At 42.3% G+C, this 26,857-nt stretch overlaps 1 protein-coding gene across 2 annotated transcripts in view; it reads right to left on the reverse strand.

Annotated features, from left to right (window-relative positions):
- Positions 1-5,325: 5,325 nt before the first annotated feature.
- The window catches only part of LOC114694522 (liver carboxylesterase 1-like), a 31,166-nt gene continuing 9,634 nt past the window's right edge, over positions 5,326-26,857 (reverse strand). For both annotated transcript variants that reach the window (XM_028871490.2, XM_028871492.2), the window contains exons 5-14: positions 26,033-26,186; positions 24,274-24,378; positions 23,461-23,565; positions 20,796-20,834; positions 16,628-16,768; positions 15,052-15,132; positions 13,959-14,106; positions 9,091-9,222; positions 8,005-8,077; positions 5,326-5,675 (exon numbers count right to left, since the gene is read on the reverse strand). In XM_028871490.2, coding sequence (XP_028727323.1) covers positions 5,492-5,675; positions 8,005-8,077; positions 9,091-9,222; positions 13,959-14,106; positions 15,052-15,132; positions 16,628-16,768; positions 20,796-20,834; positions 23,461-23,565; positions 24,274-24,378; positions 26,033-26,186 — 1,162 coding nt within the window. In that variant the 3' untranslated portion in view covers positions 5,326-5,491. The remainder of the gene's footprint in view (positions 5,676-8,004; positions 8,078-9,090; positions 9,223-13,958; positions 14,107-15,051; positions 15,133-16,627; positions 16,769-20,795; positions 20,835-23,460; positions 23,566-24,273; positions 24,379-26,032; positions 26,187-26,857) is intronic.

Here is a 26,857-nt window from a genome sequence, read left to right on the forward strand (position 1 = left end):
CCCATAGCTATACACAAATCACTGAACTCCTGCCCACTCAGCCAATTTGCATAAGACAACGAGATGAAATTCCTCAAACAAGAGCTCTCCGGGTGTCTAGTGGGAGCTCTAAGCCACGCCCACCTAGAGTTTACTCTCTCTTTTGCACAGTCATTGCCCAACTCTCAGATAACAGAGGCCAAAGACAATTCTTGCATAAGGTGTCTCTGTGACATTCAAATCTCGGCGTTCTGTGAGCCTCCTAGAGGTATAAACTAGCACAGCAGGCAGGTGCCTTCAGGAAGGGGGTAGCTTTGATCTGGCAACCCTGAAAAGGATAGGAGATTTTAGAACAACTCAAGGCCTCCAAAAATCTCAGCTCCAAGATAAATGGTTTCACCTTCCTGAGCCTGTGTTTCCTAGAGATCTAAGGTCTTGTGCTTGGAAGCAATCTTAAACACGATCTCATCTCCCTTATTGTCTGAATTGCCTTTAATATTCCTGCCAAGAGCTCCTGTGTAGCACACCACCTTGTGAGAGAATGCACTACCTTGTAGAGCAGGCATTTGGGGATGGACTAACTCCATCCCTCCATATTCTAATCACTGTCCATCCAATTGTCTGTCTGTTCATAATTAAGCATGTGCTAAAATGTCTGGCATTTCCTTCCACAGGAAGGACACTGGGAAAGCAAAAACTACACCTAGCTGCTGATGTATGTTTATGATGATGTAGGTTTATGATGCTCATAAACCTGTGAGTGTAGTCTTCTTAGGCGGAAGATCGAACCTTTCCCCCTTTGCCCAGGTAGCAGTGAAAATAAATCAAGAAACACAGCATTGTTTCTAATGTTCTGACTGTTAAGCACAAGTTTCTTGCTAAGAGTTCTACAGTGTCTTTTGAAGGATGGTTTTCAAGTGATGGCTTTCATTAAGGCATTTTTCTTAGGTGTGTCATTACAGTTTTTTTTTTCTTATTCTCCTGCACACTCTGTACCTCTTGCCCCACCCCATCATTCTTGTTAGTTTTCTTGTTTTTCCCAGCTAGTTCCCTCTTCTGCTTTCATACCACATGTATTGAATCATCCTGCCTCCCTGAAGGTCTCTTCATTAGTCAGTGTGTCATTTCCCCAAACATTAGCAACAAATCTATCATATAACCATTGGATATATAAATTCCTATATAGCCAAAATATTCTATTTTCTACAATAGAGACACATCTTCATTCATGTTCATAGTTGCTTTATTCACAATACCTGGGATGTGGAAACAGCTTATATGCCATCAGTTGATGAGTACATCATGAAAATGTGGTACTTATATACAATGAAATTTTATTCAGCTATTAAAAAATGAAATTACAAAATTTTTAGGTAAATGAATGGAGCAGGAAATAGTCATTCTGAGTGAGGTAACCCAGATTCAGAAAGATAAATGTCACATGTTGTCACTCATATGAATATCTTAGTGTCAACATTTTAGATTTCTGTGTTTAACTTGAACTACTTACAGAATTCAGAAAACTAGAAAAGTATCATTCATGGGAGAGAGAAGGAAGATCTTAATGTGAGAGGAGATATTAAAACACAGGTAATATGGATTGGGGAACAGGGACAATGGGGGATTAAGTGGGGAGAAGGATGAGAGGATAAGGTAGAGGAAGGATTGGGAGTAGGACCAATTAATACGAAAGATTATTTTAAAAGTAGAATAAATATTTTATGAGCATATATTCATATAAAATATATTAATTGGAGTTACCCTACATAGAGAATAGTACTCCTCCCAGAAACAATAAGTTTACCAAATAAAAACCCAATACCAGGTAGGAGATTTCCCCACTCAAGTTGTTAGTCAAGAGTGTCTGGGAGAACCCCCAAAACAGTAAAGGCTCCTGCCACTGCTCTGATAGCCCAACATAAATTTACAGTGAGACCCTGAAGCTGAAGACACCACATCCTTTGGTCACAAGGCATAGAGAAATCAAGTCGGTACTAAGCAGGAAGCTCCCCCTCTACTGGCTTGTGTCCATGGTACTAGAAAGGTGGTGGGTAGGCTGCTGGGATGGGGGGATTCATGAATAGTCTTATCCAGTTGTGAACCCTGTAAGCTATAATAATGACTCATTGATTCAATAGTGGCACAAATGTTATAGGTGTTACCAACTGCTTTCTAATTGGATTTAATGTCTGCTTCACAGGAGGAAACTTATACCTGATATTCCAAATATGACCACGAACCCATGATTGGGGAGCTCATAGGTCCCAAGGGTGAACCTATTTGTGGTGGTTTGAAAGAAAATGTCCCCCAAAGGGAGTGGCACTATTAGGAGGTGTGGCCTTGTTGGAGGAAATGTGTCACTGTGGGGGCAGGCTTTATGGTCTCTTTTTCTCTAGCTTCCCTCAGTGTGACAGGCAGTCAACTTCCTGTTGCTTGCAATCTATAGCACTCTCAGCTCCAGCACCACATCTGCCTACATGCTATCATGTTCCCCTTCATGATCATAACGGACTGAACCTCTGAAACTGTAAGTGAGCTACCATCAATTAATTGTTTTCTTTGTAAGAGTTGTCATGGCCATGGTGTCTCCTCACAGCAATAGTAAATCCTAGTTAAGACACTATTACTGCTGGAAGGTTGGCACATGCCTTTAATCCTAGCACTGAGGAGGCAGAGGCAGAGGCAGATAGATCTCTGAGTTCTAGACCAGCCTAGTTTACACAGAGAGAGAGAGAGAGAGTTCCAGGACAGCCAGGGCTACACAGAGAAACCCTGTCTAAAAAAAAAGGACACAATTACAATTATCTGATAAATGGAAGTAATATCAAATGCCTTCTAAATTTGTATCTTTTTTGAGGATTGTTCATTTTTATTTTGTGTGTATAAGGTTTTTTGGTTTGGGTTTTTTTTTTTTTTTTTTTTTTTTTTTTTTTTTTTTTTTTTTTTTTTTTTTTTTTTTTTTGCCTGAATGAATTTCTATGCATCACAGGTCTGCAGTGCTTGTGGAGGTCAGAAGAGGACCTGACTTCTCTGGAACTAAAGTTACAGTGTTTTGTCACTATGTGGTTGCTGGGAACTGAACACAGGTTCTTTTCTAGATCAACAAGTGCAATGTACAGAGAGCATGTGTCAGGTGGGGTGCTCAGGCACAAATGGGCATCTGTATCACCCTCCTCTCCCACAGCTCAGAAAACACTGTGCAAGAAGGAGAGGAAGGATTGTAGAGCTAGAGTTCAGGGAGAACTGGAGCAAAACCATGTCTTCTCGCCATCACAGGACCAAGGCACTCAAGATCTCACAGTAGCTGAACTTGCCTGTACAACACCAAAGCCAGTCAACATTCTAGCACGGGAGGGGGGGGGGGAGTCATGAGCCCCCACCACTCACTTAGGCCTTTTGAGAGTGTTTGATTGCTAGTAGGAAGAGTCAGTTCCTTTAAGGGTGTGGCCACTGGTAGACTGACTCGACTCCAGTGGATGGCCCCACAACCAGTATGGAACCCTTAATTGTCTCCTTACTGGCAGGTACTTCTGTGCTGTATGCTTTGCTTATAGGTTCCTCCAAGGAGTTCCAGGGAGTTTTTAACGCCTTTGAGTGGTGGTGGTCTTCATCCTGCTATGAACATCCAAAGAATATTCTGGGAAAGAGGGCTGTCAGTCACAGTTGATGTCCCATGCCTCCACCCCCACCCCCTTACAGGTATGGCTGGTGACATATGGAAGAAATTACTGTTGTAAGCTCCATGACCATGCCAGAGTAGATAGCATTTTCTGGGATGTTTTATTTACTTCCATTTGGTACAGGAAGAAACTGGAAAGAGGTTTTAGACTAGGTCTTACAAGGAATCCTTTGTGACCTCAGTCACTCTCTCCACTAGACTTCTGAAAGTAAACTAGATCTGTCCCTGAGGACAGGCTGTTCCAAACGGGCAATAAAACCCACATACCAAATTGAAAACAAATAGATTTTTCTAGATGTAAAAGGACCCATATTTCACTTTTGAAATGTGGAAGATTGATCAGAATCTGAACTGTGGACATTTTTAATATAATAATGAATGTGAATAGAGTACGGTGCAGAGGACCCAGGCTTCCAAAATAGATCCACCCTCCATTTCTTTCTTTTTCTTTAATTAAAAATAGGTTATTTTCATACAATGTACTCTGATTATGGTTTCCTCCTCACACCCCCCAGTACTCCCAGTTCCTCCCTAACTATGGGAGGGTAGAATTTTCAAACTCTTCTCTTCATTTGCAACATTTTTTGAACAAAGCTATAATGAAAAATATGCCCCCCCTTTTTTGCTTTCTCCATTGGGTACAGAATTCTGTTTATTCATGAACATAAACCTGCGAGGTGCCTTGTGTCTGAACTCCAGAAACACTTTGTATCACAGTCTTGCTACAGGTCCACAAACTTAACTGTGATCACCTGACAGACATCCACAGAGAAAAGCCTACAATGGGTATAAACACTTCCTTGAGTTTGTGGTTCGTAGGAGTTTTATACTCTTGTTAAGGCTGCACATGGTGCACATCACTTTAAAATCTTTAGCCCTCCTCACATTCATTAAAACATTTTGCACCTAAAGGTAGGATCTGAGCCAATATTCAGAGATTCTCACCTAAGTTGTAAACATGTGTGTAATCAGAACAGCTGTGATTCCCTACCAAAGTCTCACAAAATCCAGCTCTTGATATTCCTCCTGGGTGGTCCTCACCAGAGTCTAGTCACTCTGTTTGCTATCCCATGCCTGTTGTGTATTATTCTGCCTGAGCTGTATGTCACCTCACAGTATGCTGGAGTAAATACAGGGTGGACAGGTTAGCCGAGCCTGGGACTCCATCTCAGCAACTACTGGTAGTTGTCACCCACGCTCAGGTAGGACTTTTTCATGGTGCAGCTACTTTCTCAGTAAACTGGTAAGAAAGTCCCACTCACGTAAGTAAGACCAGTAAACCCATTAGTTCAGCAAGCCGGACTCAGCTGGGATTATTCTTTTACTCCGTCATTCCTGCCCTTCCCGGAGTGAGTGGGCCTTCGTTCATGTGTCCCCAGGAAAAAGCAGCACAACAACATCTCATCTGTCTCTTCCCGATGTACTCCCCACCCCCCCCACCCCCCGTGCTAGTTTCCTTTATGACTCAGGAAAGTCAATCATCTATCCACCCACTGTGGAGGTAGCATTCCATGATGTTGGATATCTCTCCATACTTCCTTCTCAGAGGCACAGACATTCATCTTGATTCAAGGACACAGACTCTTGTTTGATTTGCAAAGTTATGATTTGCACTGTTGTAAAAAAAAAAAACAAAAAACAAAAAAAAAAAAACCTGAGAGCACAAAGACCAAGATTTTCCTCTTATCATTTGTACAATATATCAAGGAATTTATACAATCAACAGAAAAATGCCTTGTTTTGTACAGCAAACAAACAAGCAAACAAGCAAAAAGTCTTTGAGGAACACCTCTTTCTTGGCTCCAGGCTCTCAAATCTGGCTGGGCCTCTTGATTAGAGCTCCACATGTTCCCTCTGGGTTGTCCTCTCTGCTGCCTCCTTGGCCCTGAGCTCAGTCCAAAAGGCCACTTCCTTGTCTTTCAGCTTATAGGCTACCTGTGTTGGGACTCCAATCTGCAGGTAGCCTTCCTTCTGGTCATATTCTGGCCAATGGGGCAGCCCTTCCCCATTAGGATTCCTGTGAGCAGAATAAAAAGAGAAATTCATCAAATCAACTATGCTGTCCCAGTGGTGCTTGGACATGTGTAAGGATGCCCTGGCTTATTTCTGCCGAGAAACCAGTAACCTTCCATAGATGGACAGCCTGTTCATTTTAAGAACATTCATGTTTTGGTTTGGTTATTAAATTTTACTCATGTGATGCAGGCTGATACTAAGCTGAGCATAAATAGAAACTTTAGGAAGTGGAAGTGGGGTGTGATTGGAGGAAGCAGGTCCCTGAAGGCCTGGCCTTGAATAGTACTCAGACTCTACCTTGATGTCCTGCCTCATCACAGGCCCCAAATTAAAAGTAAAAGTGCAACTCAGAGCCCAAATAATCTCTCATCCTTTGAGTTGATTGAAAGCTAATACATGAAATTGCTACTGAGCTGCTGGACATTATCTAACTAATCCAGTGATATAGATCAGAAGGCTTTTTAATTGGTTTGTGAAGGAGTTTGGAAACTGTTTGGTGAGTGTGCTGCAGACTAGCCAGAATGCAGTTAGTAAGGCTTACAGGAGAGCCCAGTGGGAGCTAATGGGGAAAAGGACAGAGAAGTCAATCTTCTGCTTACTCACACAGGATGCAGCCTCTATAGGGAACTATATTGGAAGCAATCCAATAAAATTTATCTATATTTTGAAATGAAATTATCTATATTTTGTCCATTTCCTGAAATTTTATGAGAGGCTGAGTTCAAAGTTGATGTACTATTTAACTAGTGGGAGAAATTTTAGAAAGCATGGTATTCAGGCAGTAGGAATGGTATTTTCTGCTGATTGTAATCTCTTAACACTAAGATTTAGGAGAAAAAAAATCATAGGATAAAGGTTTGAAATTCAGAGTTTTGCCAAACAAGGAGCATGCTTCAAGTTGTGTACAAGGACAGTCTGTTGCTTGAGGGTGTAGTACTCTGGGATCAAGTCTGTTGTGTATAAGAGTTACTCTAAGGATAACTTGGGAAGCCACAAACCACCCCATCCCAGGCTTTCAGTATAAAATTATTTTGAAGAATTTGCTTTGAGAAGCCAGCACTAGGGACTTCTGCCCCCCACAAAGTGGCCTAAGGAAGTGATTCTCTTGAATGCATTTTTCCACATTCAGAGAGCTGCTACAGCTCAGATTTTACAGAGCCCTGACAAATCTCAGGCCATTGTTGTATCTCCGCATTGGCTATGTGGTGCTGGTTTTATAAGCATGCAGACAGAATACAAGAGTTACAAAGTCATCGAGGCTTCTACCTGATTTCAAATGAAGATTTGGGAGGCCAGCAAGTGGGATGAAGGTTTGAAGTCCCTGCTAGCAAGACTGAGAGCATGATGCATGACACTGTGAGAGTGAAGCTCATGTTGCTATGGAGACCCTAATAAATTAGATCTGCCTAGGAAAGATTCAGACCATAAGAACAGCCAGCTCTAGAGAGATCCTGGAAGTGCAGACAGCAAGACCATAGAGTGGAAGTTTCCCAAGTCTTTCAGGGCCTATGTCTACCAACAGACTCCTGTATGCTGAACACACAGCTTCAGCAATTAAGATTTTTCTCTTGTACTTTGGACTTGCTTTGGTACAATTCCTTGATGCCACTTTTCTGTTTTACCATTCATGATAGGAATGTGTGGAATTTTTCATTGTATCTTGGAAATGTTACTGTTCTGTTAAAATGGAGACTCAAAACTGAGTTTCTGTAAGACTGAGGAAGTCATTGACTTGGACTTCTATTAGTATTGGAAATATTGAGGTGGTGTGATACACATGAGCCTCTGGAGGTCATAGGTTATAATTTAGAGCTTAAATATTCCTCCAAAAATGTATGTGCTGGTCATAATCCCATCTGATGGTGATATTGGGAGTTGATGGAAAATTTAAGAGTGTCCACTAGTTAGAGGAAGTTGGTCATAGGGAACATGCCCATGAGGAGTATATTGGAACCTTGGCTTTATCCCTTATATCTACTTCCTTATCACCCTTATGTCTACTTTCTGATTAACAAAGCCATGGAGCTTTGATCTACCCTATTCCCACCACAATGTTCTGTATTGACATAAGATCAGAGTGAACAGCCAAGTGCCCAAGTATTGAAACCTCTGATCTGTGAGCCAAATTTCACAATCAATTCTTCCAATTGAACTGTCTCACAGATATTGTCACATCTACAAAACTGACTAACTCTGGCCTCACTATAAGAGTGTTGTGGTCATAGGGAAAAGAGGTAGACCACTCAAGCTTCAGAAAGCACTCATTCTCTAAAGCTATGCGCCTTCGCACCATAGCTTCAAACCTAGTCCAACACTGAAACCAGCCTCACCCATTTCGAGCAAAGTTGGCCCAGAGTTTCATCACCATCTTGCTGAAGTTGATCTCCTCTTCTGAGGCACCCCCTGTAGAGGAAAAAGGAAGATGCTTTAACTATGTGAGACTTGGTTTACAGGGCAGAGCAGCAGCAGCACAAGAAGCCTGTAAGAAATATAGTCTTTTGTCTGGCCATACTGCCCTCAGTGCATCTGATCTCTTTTGATCGCAGAAGCTAAGTGTGTTTGGGCCTGGTAAGTATTTGGATAGGAGAAATGAAGAATCTTGGCCCTTATCACATACTTATTGAGTCCAAATCTAACTTTTATGAAGATCCTGCTTAAGCAAGCCCACACTTTTAAAGTTCAAATGACTTTATTCCATAAGCTGTCTGCCTTTATCTTCCATGTTCAGCTGCCTGGTGCTTTCCTCTTGGGTACAATGACAATAGCTGGTTACCTATGACTTAGCAGGGTTGGAGGCTTTTTGATCTGTTATCACTCTCTTATCCTCACACCTTTGTACATACTCTGAAAATGATCAGAACTATAAGAGGCTGAGGAGTTGTACAGCTTAGACAGCCCCAGAGACATTGGTGCATGGTAAGAGATCATTACTTACACGCAGCTGCTGAGAAATAAGGTATTGAAGACCTCTGTGAAAGCTTCCCTTAAATATCATATAATTAAAAATATCTAAGTCTATGATATATTTTAGATATATAGGTAGATGGAGAGAAATGCAATAGGCCTTGTTAAGGCTAGCAAATTTTTTTAATTTCCTCTCCTGTTCCAATAGGTTCTCACAGGAAGAAAATCAAACCACGGCATTCTTGCCCTAAGCAGGGCCTATATGCGACCCATCAGATCTTTTCTGGTGTCACAAGTCAGGATTCTGAGGATGACTATGGCTAGAGCTGTGCAAACACAATCATCTTTCGTGTGTGTTGAAGGAGAACATGGCTGGAAACTGTCCTATAGCTAAGCCCTGTTACAGAGCATCGGGAAAGTCAGTTAAAAAGAGAAACTTGTTCAAGGCCAGCAAGCCAAAACCCAAACCCAGGGCTCATACCACCCAAGGACACAGCCAGCACAGACTTTACCTTTTAAAAATGGGGCTCCCCATACAGAGAAGAGATCATCACCGTGGTCTCCTTTCAAGGTCTTGGGTCTCTTGTCTGATACAAAGCTTGGCCGATACTGAAACTCATACATGTAGGTAGGGGCTCCAGCATCTGAGGAGACATGGATTCATGCACAGTTCACAATACCAGACACATACCCTAGGCCCTACATTTGAATATACTCCTCATCTGTAGAGGAGAGAAAGATAGTTTTAAGAAAGGTATGACTTGCTTAGGGCTGCACAGCTGGTTGATGTGGAATTAGGAATTGAACCAGGTGTTTATTGAATGAACAATTAATGTATCCCCAAATGCAATAAATATATGGGATGTGTGTTAATGATGACATGGTTGTACCTTGTTTCAAAGACAGTCCTGAACCTCACAGTTGTCTTTCATCTAGCCTGGCTTTGAGCATTCCTAGGGATTTTCTCAGCTCTACAGAGCAGGCTGAAGAAAACCCAGGCTGCCTCTCTGAAAATTATGGTAATTAGATTTTTTTAAAAATCTATGCAGAAACTGGAGGTTTCATAGTTCATACCCAGCTGTGTGCTTGGCCCAAGTATAAGATCATAATGGGAGAAAATAATAATAAAACAGAAGTGCCAAGGCGAGATGGACTGGAGTCTCTGTCAACCTCTCTCCCCATCTCCTCTGCCTTCCACACTCACGGACAAGCCTTTCACACTCACTGGCAAAGCCCTGTAGGTGAGTCAAGATGCCACTTTTCTTATAGCATCAGTAGAGCCACCAAACCTTGCTCCTTATGTACCAGCCCATGAAGCCCCAGCACAGAGCCGAGCATGTCAGCCTGGGGGAGAAATCATACAACTTTGCCCCCAGGGATATAAAAGAGGATTGAAATTTGCAGAAAAAGTAAAAATCAAAACAAAAATAAAATGTATAATTATATCCCACTGTTTTATAGGCTATGGATTTTATATACACATTTATATATACATATGTATGTGCAAACCTTTATATATTTATAATTCCATTTTACCATACACGCTATAATATACACATTTGAAATAATTTTGTGTATATTTAATACACTGTTGTCATTATTTCACATCATAATATATCCACTGACAAAACTTTTTAATGACATATGTGCCCCCAGCATAGGATGAGGAATAATCACCTTTGACATCTTCCCTTACTGTAACATTGACAACCCTGTAATTCTGAAAGCCATTTATGGAATAAATGCTTCAAGATAAATAGAACTTGCTGGAAAGAGGGTTTGCTCTTGTCTTGCCCACTTGGTAATTTTAGAAGAGGTCTCAGACCCCAGCTGTGCAGCAGAGATCTTTTGTGAACAAAAGAATACATTTTACATAACATACTCCCCAAGATATTTTTATTACTTTTTTGCTGAACCTCTGATATTTCTAAACTTCTTATAATCACAATGTAATATTTGGAAGGAAATTAAGACACACATTTTAGTAGTTACAAGTTGTAACAATAAGAAAATCAAAGACAATGGGGTGCTGTCTCCAGGCTAGACATTTGAATAAGACGACTTGCAGAGGGAAGCAAACGGAAGGAGGACAGAGGGTTTATTTCCAGAGATTGCGACTGAAAATGCTCCCCTTTTGGGATAGGTTCCCAGCATTAGGTCAGGAAGCACAGCAGACTCCAGCTGATTTTAGCCAAGACACAAAACAATCACAGCATTAACAGTGAAAGAAAGGAAACCCCAGGAACATCAGAGATGAGAGCTTCACAATCAAGGAGGTGCCAAACCTACATCCAATGTCTTATGGGAAATTCCAGGGTCTGCGAGAGCAGGTGATACAGGCAGTGTGCTGGAGGAAAGTGACCCCAGCCTGGAGGCCTGTGCTCAGGAAAAGGGCCTTTCAGAAGTGAGGGAGACACAGCAGCTTTCCCCAATAGAAGCTGTGGAACTCACTGCCTTTTGACCTGCCTCACAGGAATGGCTAAAGCAGGTCTTTTAAACTAAAGCTCCAAGAAAGCTCATAAGACATCAAAGCCATAGGTGTGAAGCAAGTCATAGACAGGACACTAGAATTATTTATTGTTGAAATATGGGCACAATTTTATCCTGTGTGGTGCAAAAGGTCAATAGAAATTAATTAAACCAATATTTATAAATGAGACAAATTAATCAACTAGAATTACAATAAATTATGATGTCTGTCCAGATGATATAAATTCTGATATCAGAAACATGAAGAAAGTATGTGTTGAGAAACAGAGATGTAGAGTTCTTATACTTACAAGTTACACTGTTATTGGCTAAATATAGATGATGTCTCAGGAAATAAAGAGCTTGTTACCAAGGCTGAAGACCTGAGTTCAGTTTCTAAAACTGTGTGTTTATCATCTGTAGGAGTTTTCTAATGGAGTCTTTAAGGCCTTTGTATACAGAATCTTATCACCATAAGGACACTGCCTCCTTCCTCTCCTATTTGTATCCCCCTTATCTCCATCACTTGTCTATTGCTTTAGCTAAGACTTCAACTACAGTGTTGAACAATGGGAGAGGGGACATACTTGACTTGTTCTCTTTAGTGGAAATGCTTTGAATTTCTCTTTATTTAGAATAATGTTGGCTGTGGGCTTCCTAAATACCACCTTTATCATTTTGATATATGTCTTATTCTCTCCAGGACTTTTTTCATGAATGGATGGTGGATTTTTGTCAATGGCCTTTTCTGCATCTAATGAGATGAACATGTGGTTTCTGTCTTTTAGTCTATTTATGTGGTGGATTGTGTTTGTTCATTTGTATATGTTGAACCATCCCAGCATCATAAGAGACTACTGCAGACAAATATATGCACAAGTATTAGACAACTGAAAGAAATGTGTCATTTAAGGGGACTTACATGTACCTGGTGCACTGAGAGAGTGTTTAAGATGGTTAACACCATCATCGATGTCAATGATAAGTTCTGTTGGCTATGGTAAGCCCTCCTTCTGTCAGTTTTCCTGTCAATAAGCAAATATGGTGAAGGAGGAGCATCGTGACTCTCTAATGTACAATTGTTGGGGTCTCCTTTGCTGTCCTGGCTCCTTTGGACTAAAGGACTGTCAGTCAGCCAGCTGAAGAACCCTTATGCCATCATCAACCCACTTGAAAACTCCACAGACTCTTGGAGACAATCATACAAGGAAGACAGCGAGAGCCCTGGCTACTGAGGGTACAGCATCACCAGGACAGTTTGAAATAACGTGTACCAGACATTTTGCTCTCATAAAACCTTAGTGAACTCTAGATGACCCTATGGTCATTTGCACCTAGGTCAGAGGAACAGCATTCTCTTGGCCATCTAGCAGATGGCCACGGTGCCTAGTGGTAAAGACACAAGACCTCTTGATGCAAATACCCTCCTCTGGGTGTAAGTAGGTTGTCCAGAATTACTTGGTGATGTGCCTGAGAGATACTGGTCTGTGCTCCCTCCTCTGGTACTAAAACATCAGACCTCGTGTGAGGCTCTGGAGGACTCTCCTCTTGCCCAATTCAGTCATGAAGGCAGTGCTACAGCCCGAAGGGGGTGACAATGGACAGCAGCAGCAATGGCAGAGACCATAGAGCTGTTGACAGGCCGAGCTGCTGAAGCAGAAGCAGCTGAACAGCTTGAGAACAGCCAAGCCAGGAAGATAGTGGAAGGAGAGACAGCAGGATATGGTGGGGAACCTGGACTGAGGAAGGACAGAGGCAGGAAGGCGCTAGCAAAGGAAGACTGCAGACCCTGGGTGACAGAAGATTTCTGCAAAGGCTATGGAGTCCTTTGGGCCCAGGGTTCCAGACCCTGAGCCCAGAACAAGAGCTGTGACACTGACCAGTATTAAGGACTAAGGAACTTTACACTCATGGGGCTACACAAGGGCTGCAACACTAGTTGCTGTTAAAAACTGAGGAATTTGGATGCCTATACCCACTGGCTTACTGCTTTTGCAGAAGCTTCAGTGACAGCAGCAAAAGACTGGAGAATCCTGGCTTCCTGGGCCTACACAAGAGCTGACCCATTTGTAGGACTAAGTACTGTATGTGTTTCATGTTTTCCAGTAGTGCATGGCTATAAGACGAGAGGATGCCCGCTGCTGTTGACCCCACCTGTCTATACCCACAGGCCACCAAACACAGCTGCCAGAGACCAGCGCTTGGAGAGTTTATCCTTGATTAATATCTGGACAGAGCAAAGCACCCCTGATCAACACTAAAACAGTTAAGTAACTGCCCAAACAAACCAAATTGAGATAGAAACAAGAAGAAATAGTCCATCTGAACAGATCAGTGTAGAATAAGGAGACTGTAACAGTAACTAGAAGTCCTCCATCAATGAAAAAATCAGGTGAATACAATTTCACTGATAAACAGAACCACAAATTAAAGGGAAGAGCTTTTGGTACTAATCCTTAGACTCTTCCCTAATATCTATAAAATTATCTTACTGAGATCATCATTAACCTGATGCTAAAACAGGACAGGGATACTACAAGCAAATAAAATTACAGCCCAATATCCTTCATGATCATAGACATGAAAATCTTCAACAACATTTTACCAAGTATGATTCAGCAACATATTAAAAGTGCAATTCTTGGGTCTATAAAGATAGCTTGGTGGGCTGGTCATCAGGCTAGCCTCCAAGTCACTTCCTCATCTCTCTAGAGAGTTTGCTGGTATCACCTCCTAGATTACATTGCATGTTAACCTTTTCCTCACAGATGCTTGCTGGCAGAAGCAATACTAAACATTGCAAGCCATAGGGAACCAGCCTTCTAGACCTCACCCTCAGCAAATCTCCTATCTGTTTATGCTAGAGATCTGTCTGGTAAGTTCATGTTCCTACCCCATTCTCAAGACTCACCTCTGTGATTACGGGCCACAATTACAGATGGGACACCAAACATGACATCTCCCATCAAGTCCAGGAACAGGTCCTTCTTTTTGACAAGGTCGTCTGTCCCTCTTAAATACTTCTCAGTAGTGGCAGGAATCAGATTCTCAGAGATGTTCTGAAATGGATCAGAAAGTAACCACCTAACCTGTTACAATGGGGCCTCTTGAGGTGGTTACCATGGATTCATTGATTCTGAGCCACTTGAGTTCTGTGCCAAATTCCTCTAGGTTTGGGGGTGAGTGGACAAGAGGGCAACTTTTGGAGGAGAGTTTGTCCCAGGGAAGCCTAATATAAACTCTCTAGGTTCATTCATTTTTAATAGATTTTATGTTTAATTTTGGAGGTTAGGCATCTTAGTAATATATCATTTTTTGTCCCACTGGCTTCAGTGGCAAAAGTCCATATGACTAAAGCCACCTAATGGCTTAGGAAATGCTTTCCAGTGAGTGATTTCTCCAGCTCTAGCCTGAAAGAAAGGTGCTTTTCTCTACGCACACATATACACACCCTGGGTTCTCAAGAGAAAAGCAATTTTGCTATCTTCCCTTGCTCTCTGGGAAAAGGCACCTTTGGCATCCAGTAAATTAACTTCAAAATAAAGTAATCCTGGGAAATGGAATAAAAAAAGTTGTAAGATTTGCAGTTACATAACTTCTCATTAGCTTTACAGGGATCTGCAGATCACAGCAACCTATGTGCCCAAAGAGCAGAGAACCCAAAATCTGTAATCACCAATGATGTCCCCTTCTGCTCTATCTCCTCATAGCAAATTACATAAGTCTTATGCCACCAGTCCCTGCCTCCATCCTATTTGGTTTAGTAACTTAAAAACAATTTTCTTTTTCCCCAAGAACTTGCCTGCAGTCACCAGCAGGGAGATGTTGGGTTACAAATCACAAATGTGAGTTTCTTACAAGGATTTTAAACTGGGAAACACAGAAGTCTGGAGCTGAGTCCCACATCTAAGGACATTTCAGCCACTGAATAAGTGTGTGTTTCAGGAAAAACATACAGACTTTTTTGTTTCTCAGCCAATTTCCATGACTCCCTCAACTCTTACAAAAATGGGGTAGGCCTGCCACAGGAGGAAGGCAGCTGTCTTCTGGTCCAGTGTGTCTTCAGAGAGTGGAAAGCCCTGAAACTGTTAAAGAAATGTAAATAAACAGTCATGAATTTGGGGGAAATGACAAGAATCAAAACAGCCGAACAATCAAATCAATACAGAAGGAAATTTATTTACTGGGTCTTCCTAGGTGTGAGATTTCATGTTTGAAAAAATAACCAATGAAACAAATGAGTAGTACTAAGATGTGTGTGTTTATAAATACTTCAATATATAGTGTGTGTATGTGTATGTGTGTTTACATATATTTGTATATAACACATAACACAGTTATCCAAATAGTGAAGTAATATCTAGGTCAGAATAATATACAAGTCAGAGTTCAGGGCAGAGGACTCAAGCCCTTACCCACAGTCTCAGATGACCAAGGAAGCCCAAGTCAGCCATGTGGCTGTACACCTTCTATGACCCCTGAAGTTCTCCAACAAAGCAGCTATAGAACCATCCGTATGTCCACACTTTGTTCAAACCTCTGCAATCAGAGACCTGGCCCTATTCCAGCAGCTAACGGCCATGCCCTGGCATGGCACCAGTTTAGGACACTTGTGGAAGCTGCTCTGTTTTTCAGCCTGAACTTGGTGATAGACAGATTGGCCCTTGAGCCTTCTTTTTGAGAGTTAAAGAGCTTGCAGTTACCAGTCCTTTCTCTGTCCTAGGAGTTAATAATTTCTTGCTAGAATTGTTTTCTCCAGACTTGAGTAAAACTTTGCTTTTGACATTTGAAAATGTTTAGAAAAACAAAAGTCCGAGAAAGATAATGCTTGATTTATTTTGTGGCCACTGTGGAGGACAATGGACTCACTTTGGTGAGAGTCTTATTTCAACTTACAACTTCCAGTCCTGATGAGAGAGCATGAACTGAATTCAATGGCTTATGCCAGACTCACAACTCACATTACTCCTTGAGTCCCCAGCCTTGAAACCCCTCTAGATACTGGAGTCAGGGACCCAAACTCAGGTCACGCCTACTCTTTTCCATATCTCAGTCATGCTACTAAAAGTAGTCAACTGGATTTGTGTCTGACTTTATCTGTGACATATTAAGAAGTCAATCCTGCTTGGATTTCAGAACTAACTCAATGAATTGTCTCTGACTCTTGGTCATGGGGCACTTCAGAACATCTGTGGAGATAGATCTACCAGGCCCAAGAGTTCAACTCCAAGGCGGAAGCTGCTGATCTCCAACTTGCCTCTGTATTCCATTTCCTTCTTCTTAGATGTCCTTGGTTGCTCCATCTGCACAGGTTTTATCTCTGGCCCTTACAGCCTATAAATGTCAGGACTCCTTAAGGAAAGGTAATGTTTTGGAAGAGGGGTTTCCAGGACTAAGATTCCCAGAGGATAGTTGAGCTTTCTGGATAATGTTGCCATGGAAATACCCACTCATGGCAATGGGGACATCTGTTCTGATCTCAAAGAAAGCTGAAGAAGAAGGAAGGCAGCAGGAGGGTCATCATGGTTGGGACTGTGAGTACACTTGTGTAAGAGGCATGTGTGTGTACAATGTTCTCACCATTGGAATGATCCAGCCAAATTCTTGCTTGTTGATGCCCACCATGTAGGGCACAGTATTGAAGCTCTTCTCAGCCAGGATCTCTTCTGGTGCCTTTGGCAGCACCACTCCATCAATCACAGTGGGCAGAAAGGGATAGCTCTGGGAAGATGGAAATGCAATGTTTGTGACTGTGTGCCCAGGCCTGATTGAGATATTATACCACCCTTGCCAAGGCTCAGGGAACATTGTGGAAGATGTGGCAGGAAGTATGTAATTACTGGAAGACACAGAAGGCTTGTGAAACCACCTTCTCCAGACAACAATTTCTATTAATAATTTATAACCCTCACTGGACCCACACAAGGCAGGCTCTATCAATACCAAGTTAAGAAAGTGAGATGGGCTAACAGGGTCCTACCCTTCAACTCTGCATTATTGACTGTTAATAGACTCTAGGGAGGAGGAGCCAGTGTCTTGTTGTATACAAACTGATGAACCCACCGGTATCCAAGAGTTAACTCTAAACCCATGATCACATGGACAGCCCTGAATAATCTTAGTGGGTTGCAAAATAAAACAAATAGTTATAAATATAAAGAGAGAGATTTGTGGGAAGAAAAGGAGCTGGTAGGTTGTAAAGAGGTTGGAGATAAAAGTGGTTGGTATGTATCACATGCATGTACAGAATTCAAAATTGTTTAAAAACAAATTCATAATAATCATTTTTGTTGGAAAATACAATAACAAAACTTAATACTTTGTATGCTAATTTAAGAAAATTATAACTGCCTCACCACATCATCCCTATCCCTACATACCCCACATGCCTGGATCCAGCTTAAGGAACCATACTTAGTGCTCTAAACCAAATACCCAAGGCTATAGAGGTCACAGACCTTAGGGGAGAACCTGCTGCTGATGTTTTTCTAAATCAACATGGTGTCTAACTGTATTCTAAACAGTTATCTATTTACACAGAGGTGAGTGTTGTTCTTACCCCTTATCAGAGAAGCTTCCTTTTACAGTAAACAGAGGTCATTGCAGAGTATAATTGCCTGTCCCCATTCAGGATATCTACAGTGCAACACCTATCCCAAGAGTCAGAGAAAAAGAAGCAGAAAGATTGTAAGAGCTGGAGGATCAGTGTGTGTGTGTGAGTGTTTGTGTTTGTGTGTGTGTTTGTGTTTGTGTGTGTGTGTGTGCTGTACACAATATGCAATAATGATTCTAGAAGATGAGATCATGAACTGAAGAATTGGAGAGAGAGAGAGGACGTGGCGTAGTGGGGGGTAGAAATGGTATAAATACAGTATATTCATGTACAAAAGTCTAAAAAAATTAATCTCATAAAAGGCTATTTTAAAAACCAGCAAATTACTGTTCTTAAAGGTAGCACTAAATAGACCTAAAGGAAGACACTTGTGAGTTTGTGAGTGTGAGCAAGAAGACAAAGTATTTCTTCTTTGAGCTCAGATGGAACCTGGGCATCGCCTGCTTTACATATACTGTGAAGATAACCAAAGATAACCAGAATACTGTGAAGAGTGGTGATTTAGGGTTCCAGAGATATTTTACTAAGTAAGTGAGTTCTCAAACACAGAATCCATGATTACAGACTTGGATATGGTAGATAACATCCATCTATGCATATCTAAATTTGTACTGTTAAAAAATATAATTAGCCTTAAGAAGACATCAAACTTATCATTCAAGGTGAATGACTTGCTGGAGGTGAGGACCAAAATTCCTCCAACAGGCTGACAATGGAAACCAGGACCTGTGGACAATTATTCCTGCCATAGGAAAACTGTGCAGTGTGTGAGGCCATCGTGGGTCCAGGCAACAGAAGCAGCTCCTCTGAAGGAAGATGTGTGCTGGTCACACAGAGCAGTTGTGGATGCCCTCGGTAAATGAACCTTTCCCAACTATGAGCAGGACACGACCTCATGGACAAAGAATCACTGTGCAGGTCCATTTCTGAGACTTTCAAATAGTCCTGATTTGGAGGAATGCTTAAGGACAGGATCCAGGGAGTAAAGGGTGGAGCATATTGTCTGTACAACGTCTGGAACATTTGTGACACTCAGCAATGATTTTTAGAACCAACTCCATGAAGGAATGTCCACTTAAAATAAAGGTCAGGATTTTAAGATGGCAGATCTCTCTTTTTTTCATAAGAGTAAGTCTGGTGACATCAAGGGACATGGGGATGAGAAGGGAAAATACTAAAGTGATGGACATGGACACAGAGGGAAAATCCAGGTGGAACTGCATCCAAGAGGCGGTCCCCCAGTAGTAACTGTGACACCCTGAGCACTTGCCAGTGTCCCCTGGGATTCTGTTGGCTGCACTGTGGTGCTGTGTGCATTACCTGCTTGGGTGAGACAAGTCATGGGCCTCCCTCCTTTGCTTTTTTCACACACCAACACTAAGTCCTGCTCAGATCGTCCTTCACAGTTTGTAGATCCAAAACAATGTATTGCCACCTCACCGCCCATGCTCTGGCATAATATGGATACTATAAAAATGCAGGGCCTGGTTGCCACACAATGGCCTCCCAGCTGGTTTTCCCTGTCCCTTTCCTACAGTCTAGTATGCTATAGTCAGAGACATTAGTAAACCCACTGTTAGAGCTCTTTGTAGTTCTCCAAAGAGCTCCCCTTTCAGGCTGAATCACAGTCCAAGCCGTTCATTGGCTGACTCAACTTCCTACTATCTACTACCCACCTAGTCTCAGGTCTGCTCATTCCTAATTGTTCCTCCTCAAGCATGCTAGCCTTCTTCAGCAGACCCCTTCTGAGGCTCTTCTCTCTGCCTGGAACACTTCATCCCCTAGGTTTCTAAATGGCTGACTTCTTTCTCTTCTCTAGAGCTCCTCTAAGAGGCCACCAACTGTTAAGTCACTCCCTGACCCTATTGTTCACTTCAAACCACTGTGCCAGCTCTTCATCCCCCACTGTCTTTATTTTGACTCTATCCATGGAAATATAAACCATATCGTTTACTATTTTCCCCTATTTTGATAATACTAGAAGTTTCTAGGAAAACAGATCCTGTCTGTTTCGTTCTCATGTCCCAATTCCTAAATCACAGTCTACTACAAGTAAGCGCTTCTTACAACTTTTTTTGAATGTTGAAAGAATCCTATTTCTTTCTCATAGGACCTTTCAGAGGAGTGCTGGGAGCCCCGTGGAGGAAGCGGAGGGGGTGGGACTGCAGATGGTGCAGAACTAATCTCCTGGACGGTGCTGGAAGGTGGGAGAGTAGGAAGGATGAGATGGAGGGCACTGTTGGAGTTTCCTGGCTGGTGGGAAGAGGATGGTGTCCTCAGCACTAAGATCAAAGTCTCCTTCTGTAGATGCAACTGCCTTGTTAAATAAGAAACACAGAGCCCATGCAGAGATGAAAGCCCAAGAGGTCAGAGTAATAGCTAAGTGCTAAAAACCTTACCCTTCACTGCCGCTCCTGTCCTTCCTTCCACAAGAGACCTCCTTCCGGTGTCTCTGTCTTTTTATAGACTTTCTGTTCTGCCTTCTCATTGGTTGTAAACCCAACCACATGACCTCCTCATCACTGCCCATCTCTACAGACCTCCAGGTCTTCTATGGTTGGTATTGAGATTAAAGGCATGTGTCTCAATGCTGGTGGTATCCTTGAAAACACAGAGATCTGCCTGTCATGTGATTGGGATTAAAGGCGTGTGCTACCACTGCCAGACTTCTGCTATGGCTTGCTATTAGCTCTGACCCCCAGGCAACTTTATATATTAACATACAGATAAAATCACATTTCAGTACAAATAAAATATCACCATATCCTTCATCACAATGTATCAGCCCTGTGTCCTCTCAGGAGACCTGTGTTCCCTCCCCACTGATGGCTCCAGGGCTCCTTAGCATCTCAGTCTCCTGAACATGGAAGGTTCTGGTGCATCCTACTCCTACCAGGTCATTTTTTAAAACGGGAAAATCTCACTTAGAAGGGGATAGGTGATTCTGGGGGACACCGAGTTGCTGAGTGGGAGCACTGGACTAGGAATCAGGTCCTCCTGGCTATGCTTCACAAGTAACTTTCCCTCTCTGGACCCCAGCAGTGCACACACAGATACTAGTACTGTTCTACAAATGAGAATTGTTCCTTAATTTTAAGACTCAGTACCTATATTTCAGAAAGCAAAGGACTTTACCTCTCTGGGGTCTCCATGAAGGTCAACAGAAGCAAATTTCTGTGGAAATAAAGGCAGAGAAATTGGGTGAGAAAACTTTTTTGTTCAAAGCTGATCCTTTGAGTTTGGCCCTAGAGGTATTAAGTTCTTTCTCCTGATTCTTCCTTGGTTAGGTCCAAGGTAAAGGGAACCTTATACTAGGTCTGTAATGGTCAGTTTTAATTGTCAATTTGGTACTAAATAGAACCACCTTTGAGAAGAGTCTCAATGGGGTAGAGTCTACAATGAGTTGGGATGTGGGTTTGTCTATAAGAAAGTGTCCTAAGAAATTTAACTGGTGTAGATATATCCAGACTACTGTAGGGGGCACCATTCCCTAGGCAGGTAGTCCTGTATAAGATTGTATAGCTGAGCCCAAGCAAGCAAGAGAGCATGTATCTATGCATTTATCTCTGCTCTCGACTAAAAATGTGATGTGACTAGCTGCTTCAATCACCTGCCATTATGTCTTCTTCACAATGTTGGACTATAACCAGGAATTGTAAGCTAAAATAAACTCTTTCTCCCTTAAGTTTATCAGGATATTTTAATCATAGAACCAGATATGAAACAGGGTCAGGGTCCTCTTGGCAGGGCACAGGAGGATCCAGATGATGTGGGGGTAGTGGCAGCTAAGGGACAGGCTTTGGGACCATTCAAGGTCATAAGATCTCTGGAATGATGTCTGCTGCCAATTCCTGTGCTCCTAATCTGAACTCTTCTTACTGGCGACAACACCCTAATGTCTCCTCTGTGGAGTGGTGGAATTAGGTCAAGGTAGTGTGGGAGGCATACAGAGGTCAGGTGGGGGATAAGGCTACAGTTGGGATAGACCAGCAGGAAGCCCATCCACCATTTTCCCCCTTTCCTCATTCCTGCTTCATGAATTCAAGCAACTAGACATGATCTGGAACATCACGTCCCTCAGTATGAGGAACAGTTAAGGAAGATTCCAGATTCCATCTACATCATACCTCTTCACTTCTCAGGTACAACCTACAAGATCCTTTGTGTGGTTTGATGCTGCACCATGTCTTCCCAGGTGGTGTTTGGGCATCTAACTTGCCCCTCATCACCACCACCACCACCACAGTTTACTTCTATGTAAGTCAGAAATCCTGGCTAAACCATGTCAGTCCACCTGAGTCTACACTAAGCCTACTGTTTAAATTAAGGGAAAAGTGCCTTCTAAGCAGATAGGGTATGAATCTGGAGTGCTGGAAAAAGAAAAGAACAGAAAACTGAGTAATAGAGTTGATTCATTCCCAAGTATCTGAAGAACATCTGGATATAGCCATGGGCTAGACAACTTGTTCCAGAACATTTCAATTGCCGAAGGATTCTGTGGCAATGCATTCCTTTTTCTGTTCAAGAGACACTGAAGAGCATTCTCATCTGGGATCAGAAAACTGACACCTCCAAAATCACTGGAATTCATTGTAACCCATGCTTTTCTTTATTGTAAGGATGACAATAATAACATGACTATCCTCTAGCTAACTGGGTTCACTTGCACAGGGGAAGCAACCACTACAGTGTCTCCATTGCACATTGTAGTCTCACCATCCAAGAGTGTGCTGTATGTATGTGCACACTCATGCATATGAGAAAGTGTGCATGCATGCTGGGACCAATAGATAATCAAGTATTTGTACAAGATCCTAAAACTTATAGCATGTTCTCGGATATTGGGTTCTCTTGGTTTCTTCAAAGTCACCAGCTATTCCTGTACAAGCTGAGTCCTCCTGTGCCACATGGAGAGTGGCTGTAATAGTTGCCTTTTCCCTGAGTATCAGAAAATAGTCTTCTCTTAATTATTATAACATCTAACCTAAGCCTAATAGTGAAAGCCTTATGTCCGCATCGGCTCAATTCCTGGACAAGCAGAAACAGCACAGTGCCAAGGGACTTCTGTGGCATCTAGAGGAATCCTACAGACCTTTGTTTTGAAGGTTTGCATGAAGGCATATAGATACAGGTTGGCTGGATGATTAATAGAGATGAGACAGACTGAAGATAGAAGAATTAAACATTTGAAATGGATACCTACTAGAGTAATGAAAAATAATTAACAGAATTGGTTATAAGATGAATGAATAGACAGTAGACTGCTGGGGAAACAGATGATGTGCTGGATAGTTTTTATCATCTTGACACACACTAGAGTCACCTAAGCTGGGGGAATCTCAATTGAAATAGCCTCATTAGTCTGTGCATGTCTATGAAATTTGATTAATGATTGATGTGAAAGGGCCTAGATCACTGTGAGTGATACCTTCTCTGGACAGGTGGTCCTAGGTTGTATGTGATACTTTCCTTAGAGGCCTTGTATTACATGTCCTCCCTCCCATCCAATTCCATTTGGTGATTATGTATAGAAATACAACTTAAAATATACCTGAAAACAAGAATACCATTATATTAAGCTTTGATAAAGCTGGAGGATTGTCATATAATGTTCTTACTGGGCAGTTTGAGATTTATTTATGGTTTACAGTTATTTCATGTTAAGGAAGCAATGGAAATCAATTTACATCATAAAATTGGCACTGTCCCAAGAGGGGATAAGCTATTTCAGAAGACAGTTGAATGAGTCAAGCCTTGGGCCAAGTACACAGGGTAGGAACAGGAAGATGAACACACCTACCATTTTCAGAGAGACCTCCAAGAGCTCCTCCTCTGTCTTCTGGCGAAGGCAGTGAACCATGGCAGCTGACGTGGTGGTTTTACAGCCAGCAAGAGCAGCCACTTTCTGTAAGAGATCAGGGGTCAAGAGCGAATCTTTCCCTCCCTCCATGCAGACTGTGGCTTCTAGCCCATGCCTGACTTCTGAAGAAGGTAGAGGGTTGCTGACAGGAGTCTAAAGAAACAAGCGTGGGGGTTGGGTACCAGAAAGTACCTCTACTACTGACTAGAGCATAGGTTAGAACTGGTTACACAATATCTATGTCTCTGTTACCTTGCCCTGATAAAAAATGGGCACAATGTCCATTCCCAGGACCACTAAAGGGATGAGGGGAATTCTCAAAGTAAAATGCCTCTTAAGAAACTGTTGGATGTTAAAGGGTTAAATCAAGAATTTCACCATCTGGTTTTAAGCCTCCCCTCTACCATTTGGCATGCCATTCAATCTCTGTGTTTCCCTTCCCATCACCCGCAGATGGGGGTGGTGATTAGATGTGACATGCTCAGGAAGTGACCATGTTTCCTGTACACTAAAATGTGTGCAGAATTGCTGGAGGCCTGGATAACATACTCAACATGAAACCTTTAATAAATGTAGAGTGTGGCTTAGATGTAGGTAAGAAATCAGCCCTTCCTATTCATTCATTCTTATTTCAGGCAGTCCTTGAACACCTCAGCTGAACCTTGCAGCAAGAAAGACAAGGATCTTGCAGCAAGTATGAGGACCCAAGGTGGCAAACTAAAGGGTGTAGTAGTTGTCCTGGGTGACACCCACCTTAGCTATGGGTCTGGCATCTATCCCATACAGGCAAGGATTGAGGATGACGCTGCTCTGAGAGATGGCCCTGTGGAAGAGGTTCTTGGCCAGTGGGGTTAACACCTGGCAGGGGAGAGAGAAGAGAGTTTGCACAGAAATGGAGTCATCTGAACTCACTTGTCTTTAAGATCCATCCGCTCTACTGTCATGGCCATTCTCCTGGGGACCCAGTGCAGTGCTCCTCGGACATAAATGTATCCTGTTCCTAAGGTCACCCTGGAACCACCTCCTCCAAAAGACCCTCAGCCCAGTAAAGACAGAACCCCAAACAAGAACTGAACAACAACAACAACAACATGGCAAGAACCTTTCACTATAATCAAACCACTGGAAAGACAATTTGACAAATCTTAGTCACAAATTCTGCTTCAGAATTATATTACTCAGAATTTATCCCAAGAAAGGTGATCGTGGAGGCTCATAAAAAATGTGTGCTCCTGATATTTATAATATTAAAATCATAAGTCAGAATTCCAATGTGATTGTGCAAATGATGTTTTATTTTCATTGTGGAATACTATGTAATTATAAAAAAAAATAATAATACAGAAAACTGCTTCCCATTTAAGGAAATATTTGTTGCCAAATAGCTTAGAATGGGCAAGAATTGGTTTTTCAGTCAAGGTTGGCCTTTATCTTGCGGCCTTTAAACCTCAGCTTTCAGAGTGATAGAACTAGAGACACACACCATAACCCAGCTTCTTGGGGTTTATTTACCCTTTATCTCTAAAGTATGAACATTTCATTTGAAATTCAAAATATGAAATTAATGTGTTTGAAAAATGCAGTAATGGGCTGATTCTCTGCTCAGCTTTGAGGGAGCTAGAGTGGTCCTAGGAGTCACCAATGCTTTCCAAAGCTCCCCTCAGTGCCCTCCAGTTCTATGTTGCACCATATAACTCAGTTCCAGAGACTGCCACCTTCCCTCCTGGACATGGAAAAGCCACCTGAAGACACCCCTGCTTCTTCTGGGTGCCTAAGTCCCTTCACTGTGTAGACCCAGGCTGAAACCAAACAATTACACTCTTCACTGTGTAGACCCAGGCTGAAACCAAACAATTACACTCATGCCCTCAGCTTTTCCTATTTGGAGTTTACATGCAACACTTCTTGAGAGAAATTAACTCCAAGGTTAGTCTAACTCAGAAAGAAAACTCGAATAAGTCAGAAGTGGGAAAGTGGCATGGTGCAGTATACAAATGATGTTTGTTATGACCCACGACACAAAGCTGAGCTCTGAGCTCCCTAGGAGCTGAGGAAAGTTTAGCCCTTAGCCATCCACCAGCTAACACTGATCAATAAGTAGAGTGAACCTGAATCTGGCTTAGGAGAGGAGAAGTGCCAAGGTCTACACAGTGGAGGGACTTGGGCACCCAGAAGAAGCAGGGGTGTCTTCAGGTGGCTTTTCCATGCCCAAGAGGGAAGATGTCAGTCTCTGGGACTGAGTTATATGGTGCAACATAGAACTGGAGGGCACTGAGGGGAGCTATGGAAAGCATTGGTGACTCCTAGGACCACTCGAGCTCCCTCAAAGCTAAGCAGAGAATCAGCCCATTACTGCATTTTTCAAACACATTAATTTCATATTTTTAATTTCAAATGAAATATTCATACTTTAGAGATAAAGGGTAAATAAACCCCAATGAAGCTGGTCTGTAAGAGGTCTCATCAGCAGACAGCAAGTCTGGACATGAGGTCTGGTATCAAGAACACTTACAAGAACAGAGACACTTTCGCCTCCTGCTGACTCTCCAAAGATGGTCACAGAGCCTGGGTTGCCCCCAAAGTTGACAATGTTGTCCTGGATCCAGCGCAGTGCAGCCACCTGGTCCAAGTGACCCCAGTTCCCCCGGCTGTGTTCATCCCCTGTGCTGTGGGACAATAGTGGGTAGAGTTAGACATGGCATGACCATGTTCTAAGGGCTAGAGAGAGACTGGTACTCTCTGAGTTTTCTGAAATAAGGCCAGCTCTATATCACTGACAAGTGTGTTCCCCTGCCACTCATCTCCACAGCAATGTACTGAGGGGATTCTATGTTCAGGAGGTCAGGAGCCACCATGCATACAACCAGGGTTTAAAATGTACAGCTCATCTGAGAAGAAAACACATGAAATCTCTGTCTACATTTGGCTCTTACTGCACACCACAGGCCAACAGGTGCAAACAATATAATGACAGAAAATGGAAAAATATAATTGTGTAAAGAGGACACAGGAGTGGAGCATGAGTTTTATGAAAAGAAGACTATACCCTCCCCACTTCCAGGCATCCTGCTTCACCATGTGATCTACCTGTATGTTCGGATCCCCTTTTTGTATCATGTTGTGATACAGCCCATGGCTCGCACCCATGGCTCATTGATGCAACCACAGAGTCCTGGACCTTGAATATCTCAAATCTAAGCTAAATAAATAGCTGAGTTAGATTGCATAACAAGGAAAGACGTCTTCAAGGCAGTGTCACTTACTGCAAACCTGAAGAAATCGTGTGTATGGGTTGTGCTGGTTCTTGCCAACTTAACACAGTCAAGAACTGTCTGGG

Source organism: Peromyscus leucopus, chromosome 5, assembly GCF_004664715.2.
Source record: "Peromyscus leucopus breed LL Stock chromosome 5, UCI_PerLeu_2.1, whole genome shotgun sequence".
NCBI lineage: Eukaryota > Metazoa > Chordata > Mammalia > Rodentia > Cricetidae > Peromyscus > Peromyscus leucopus.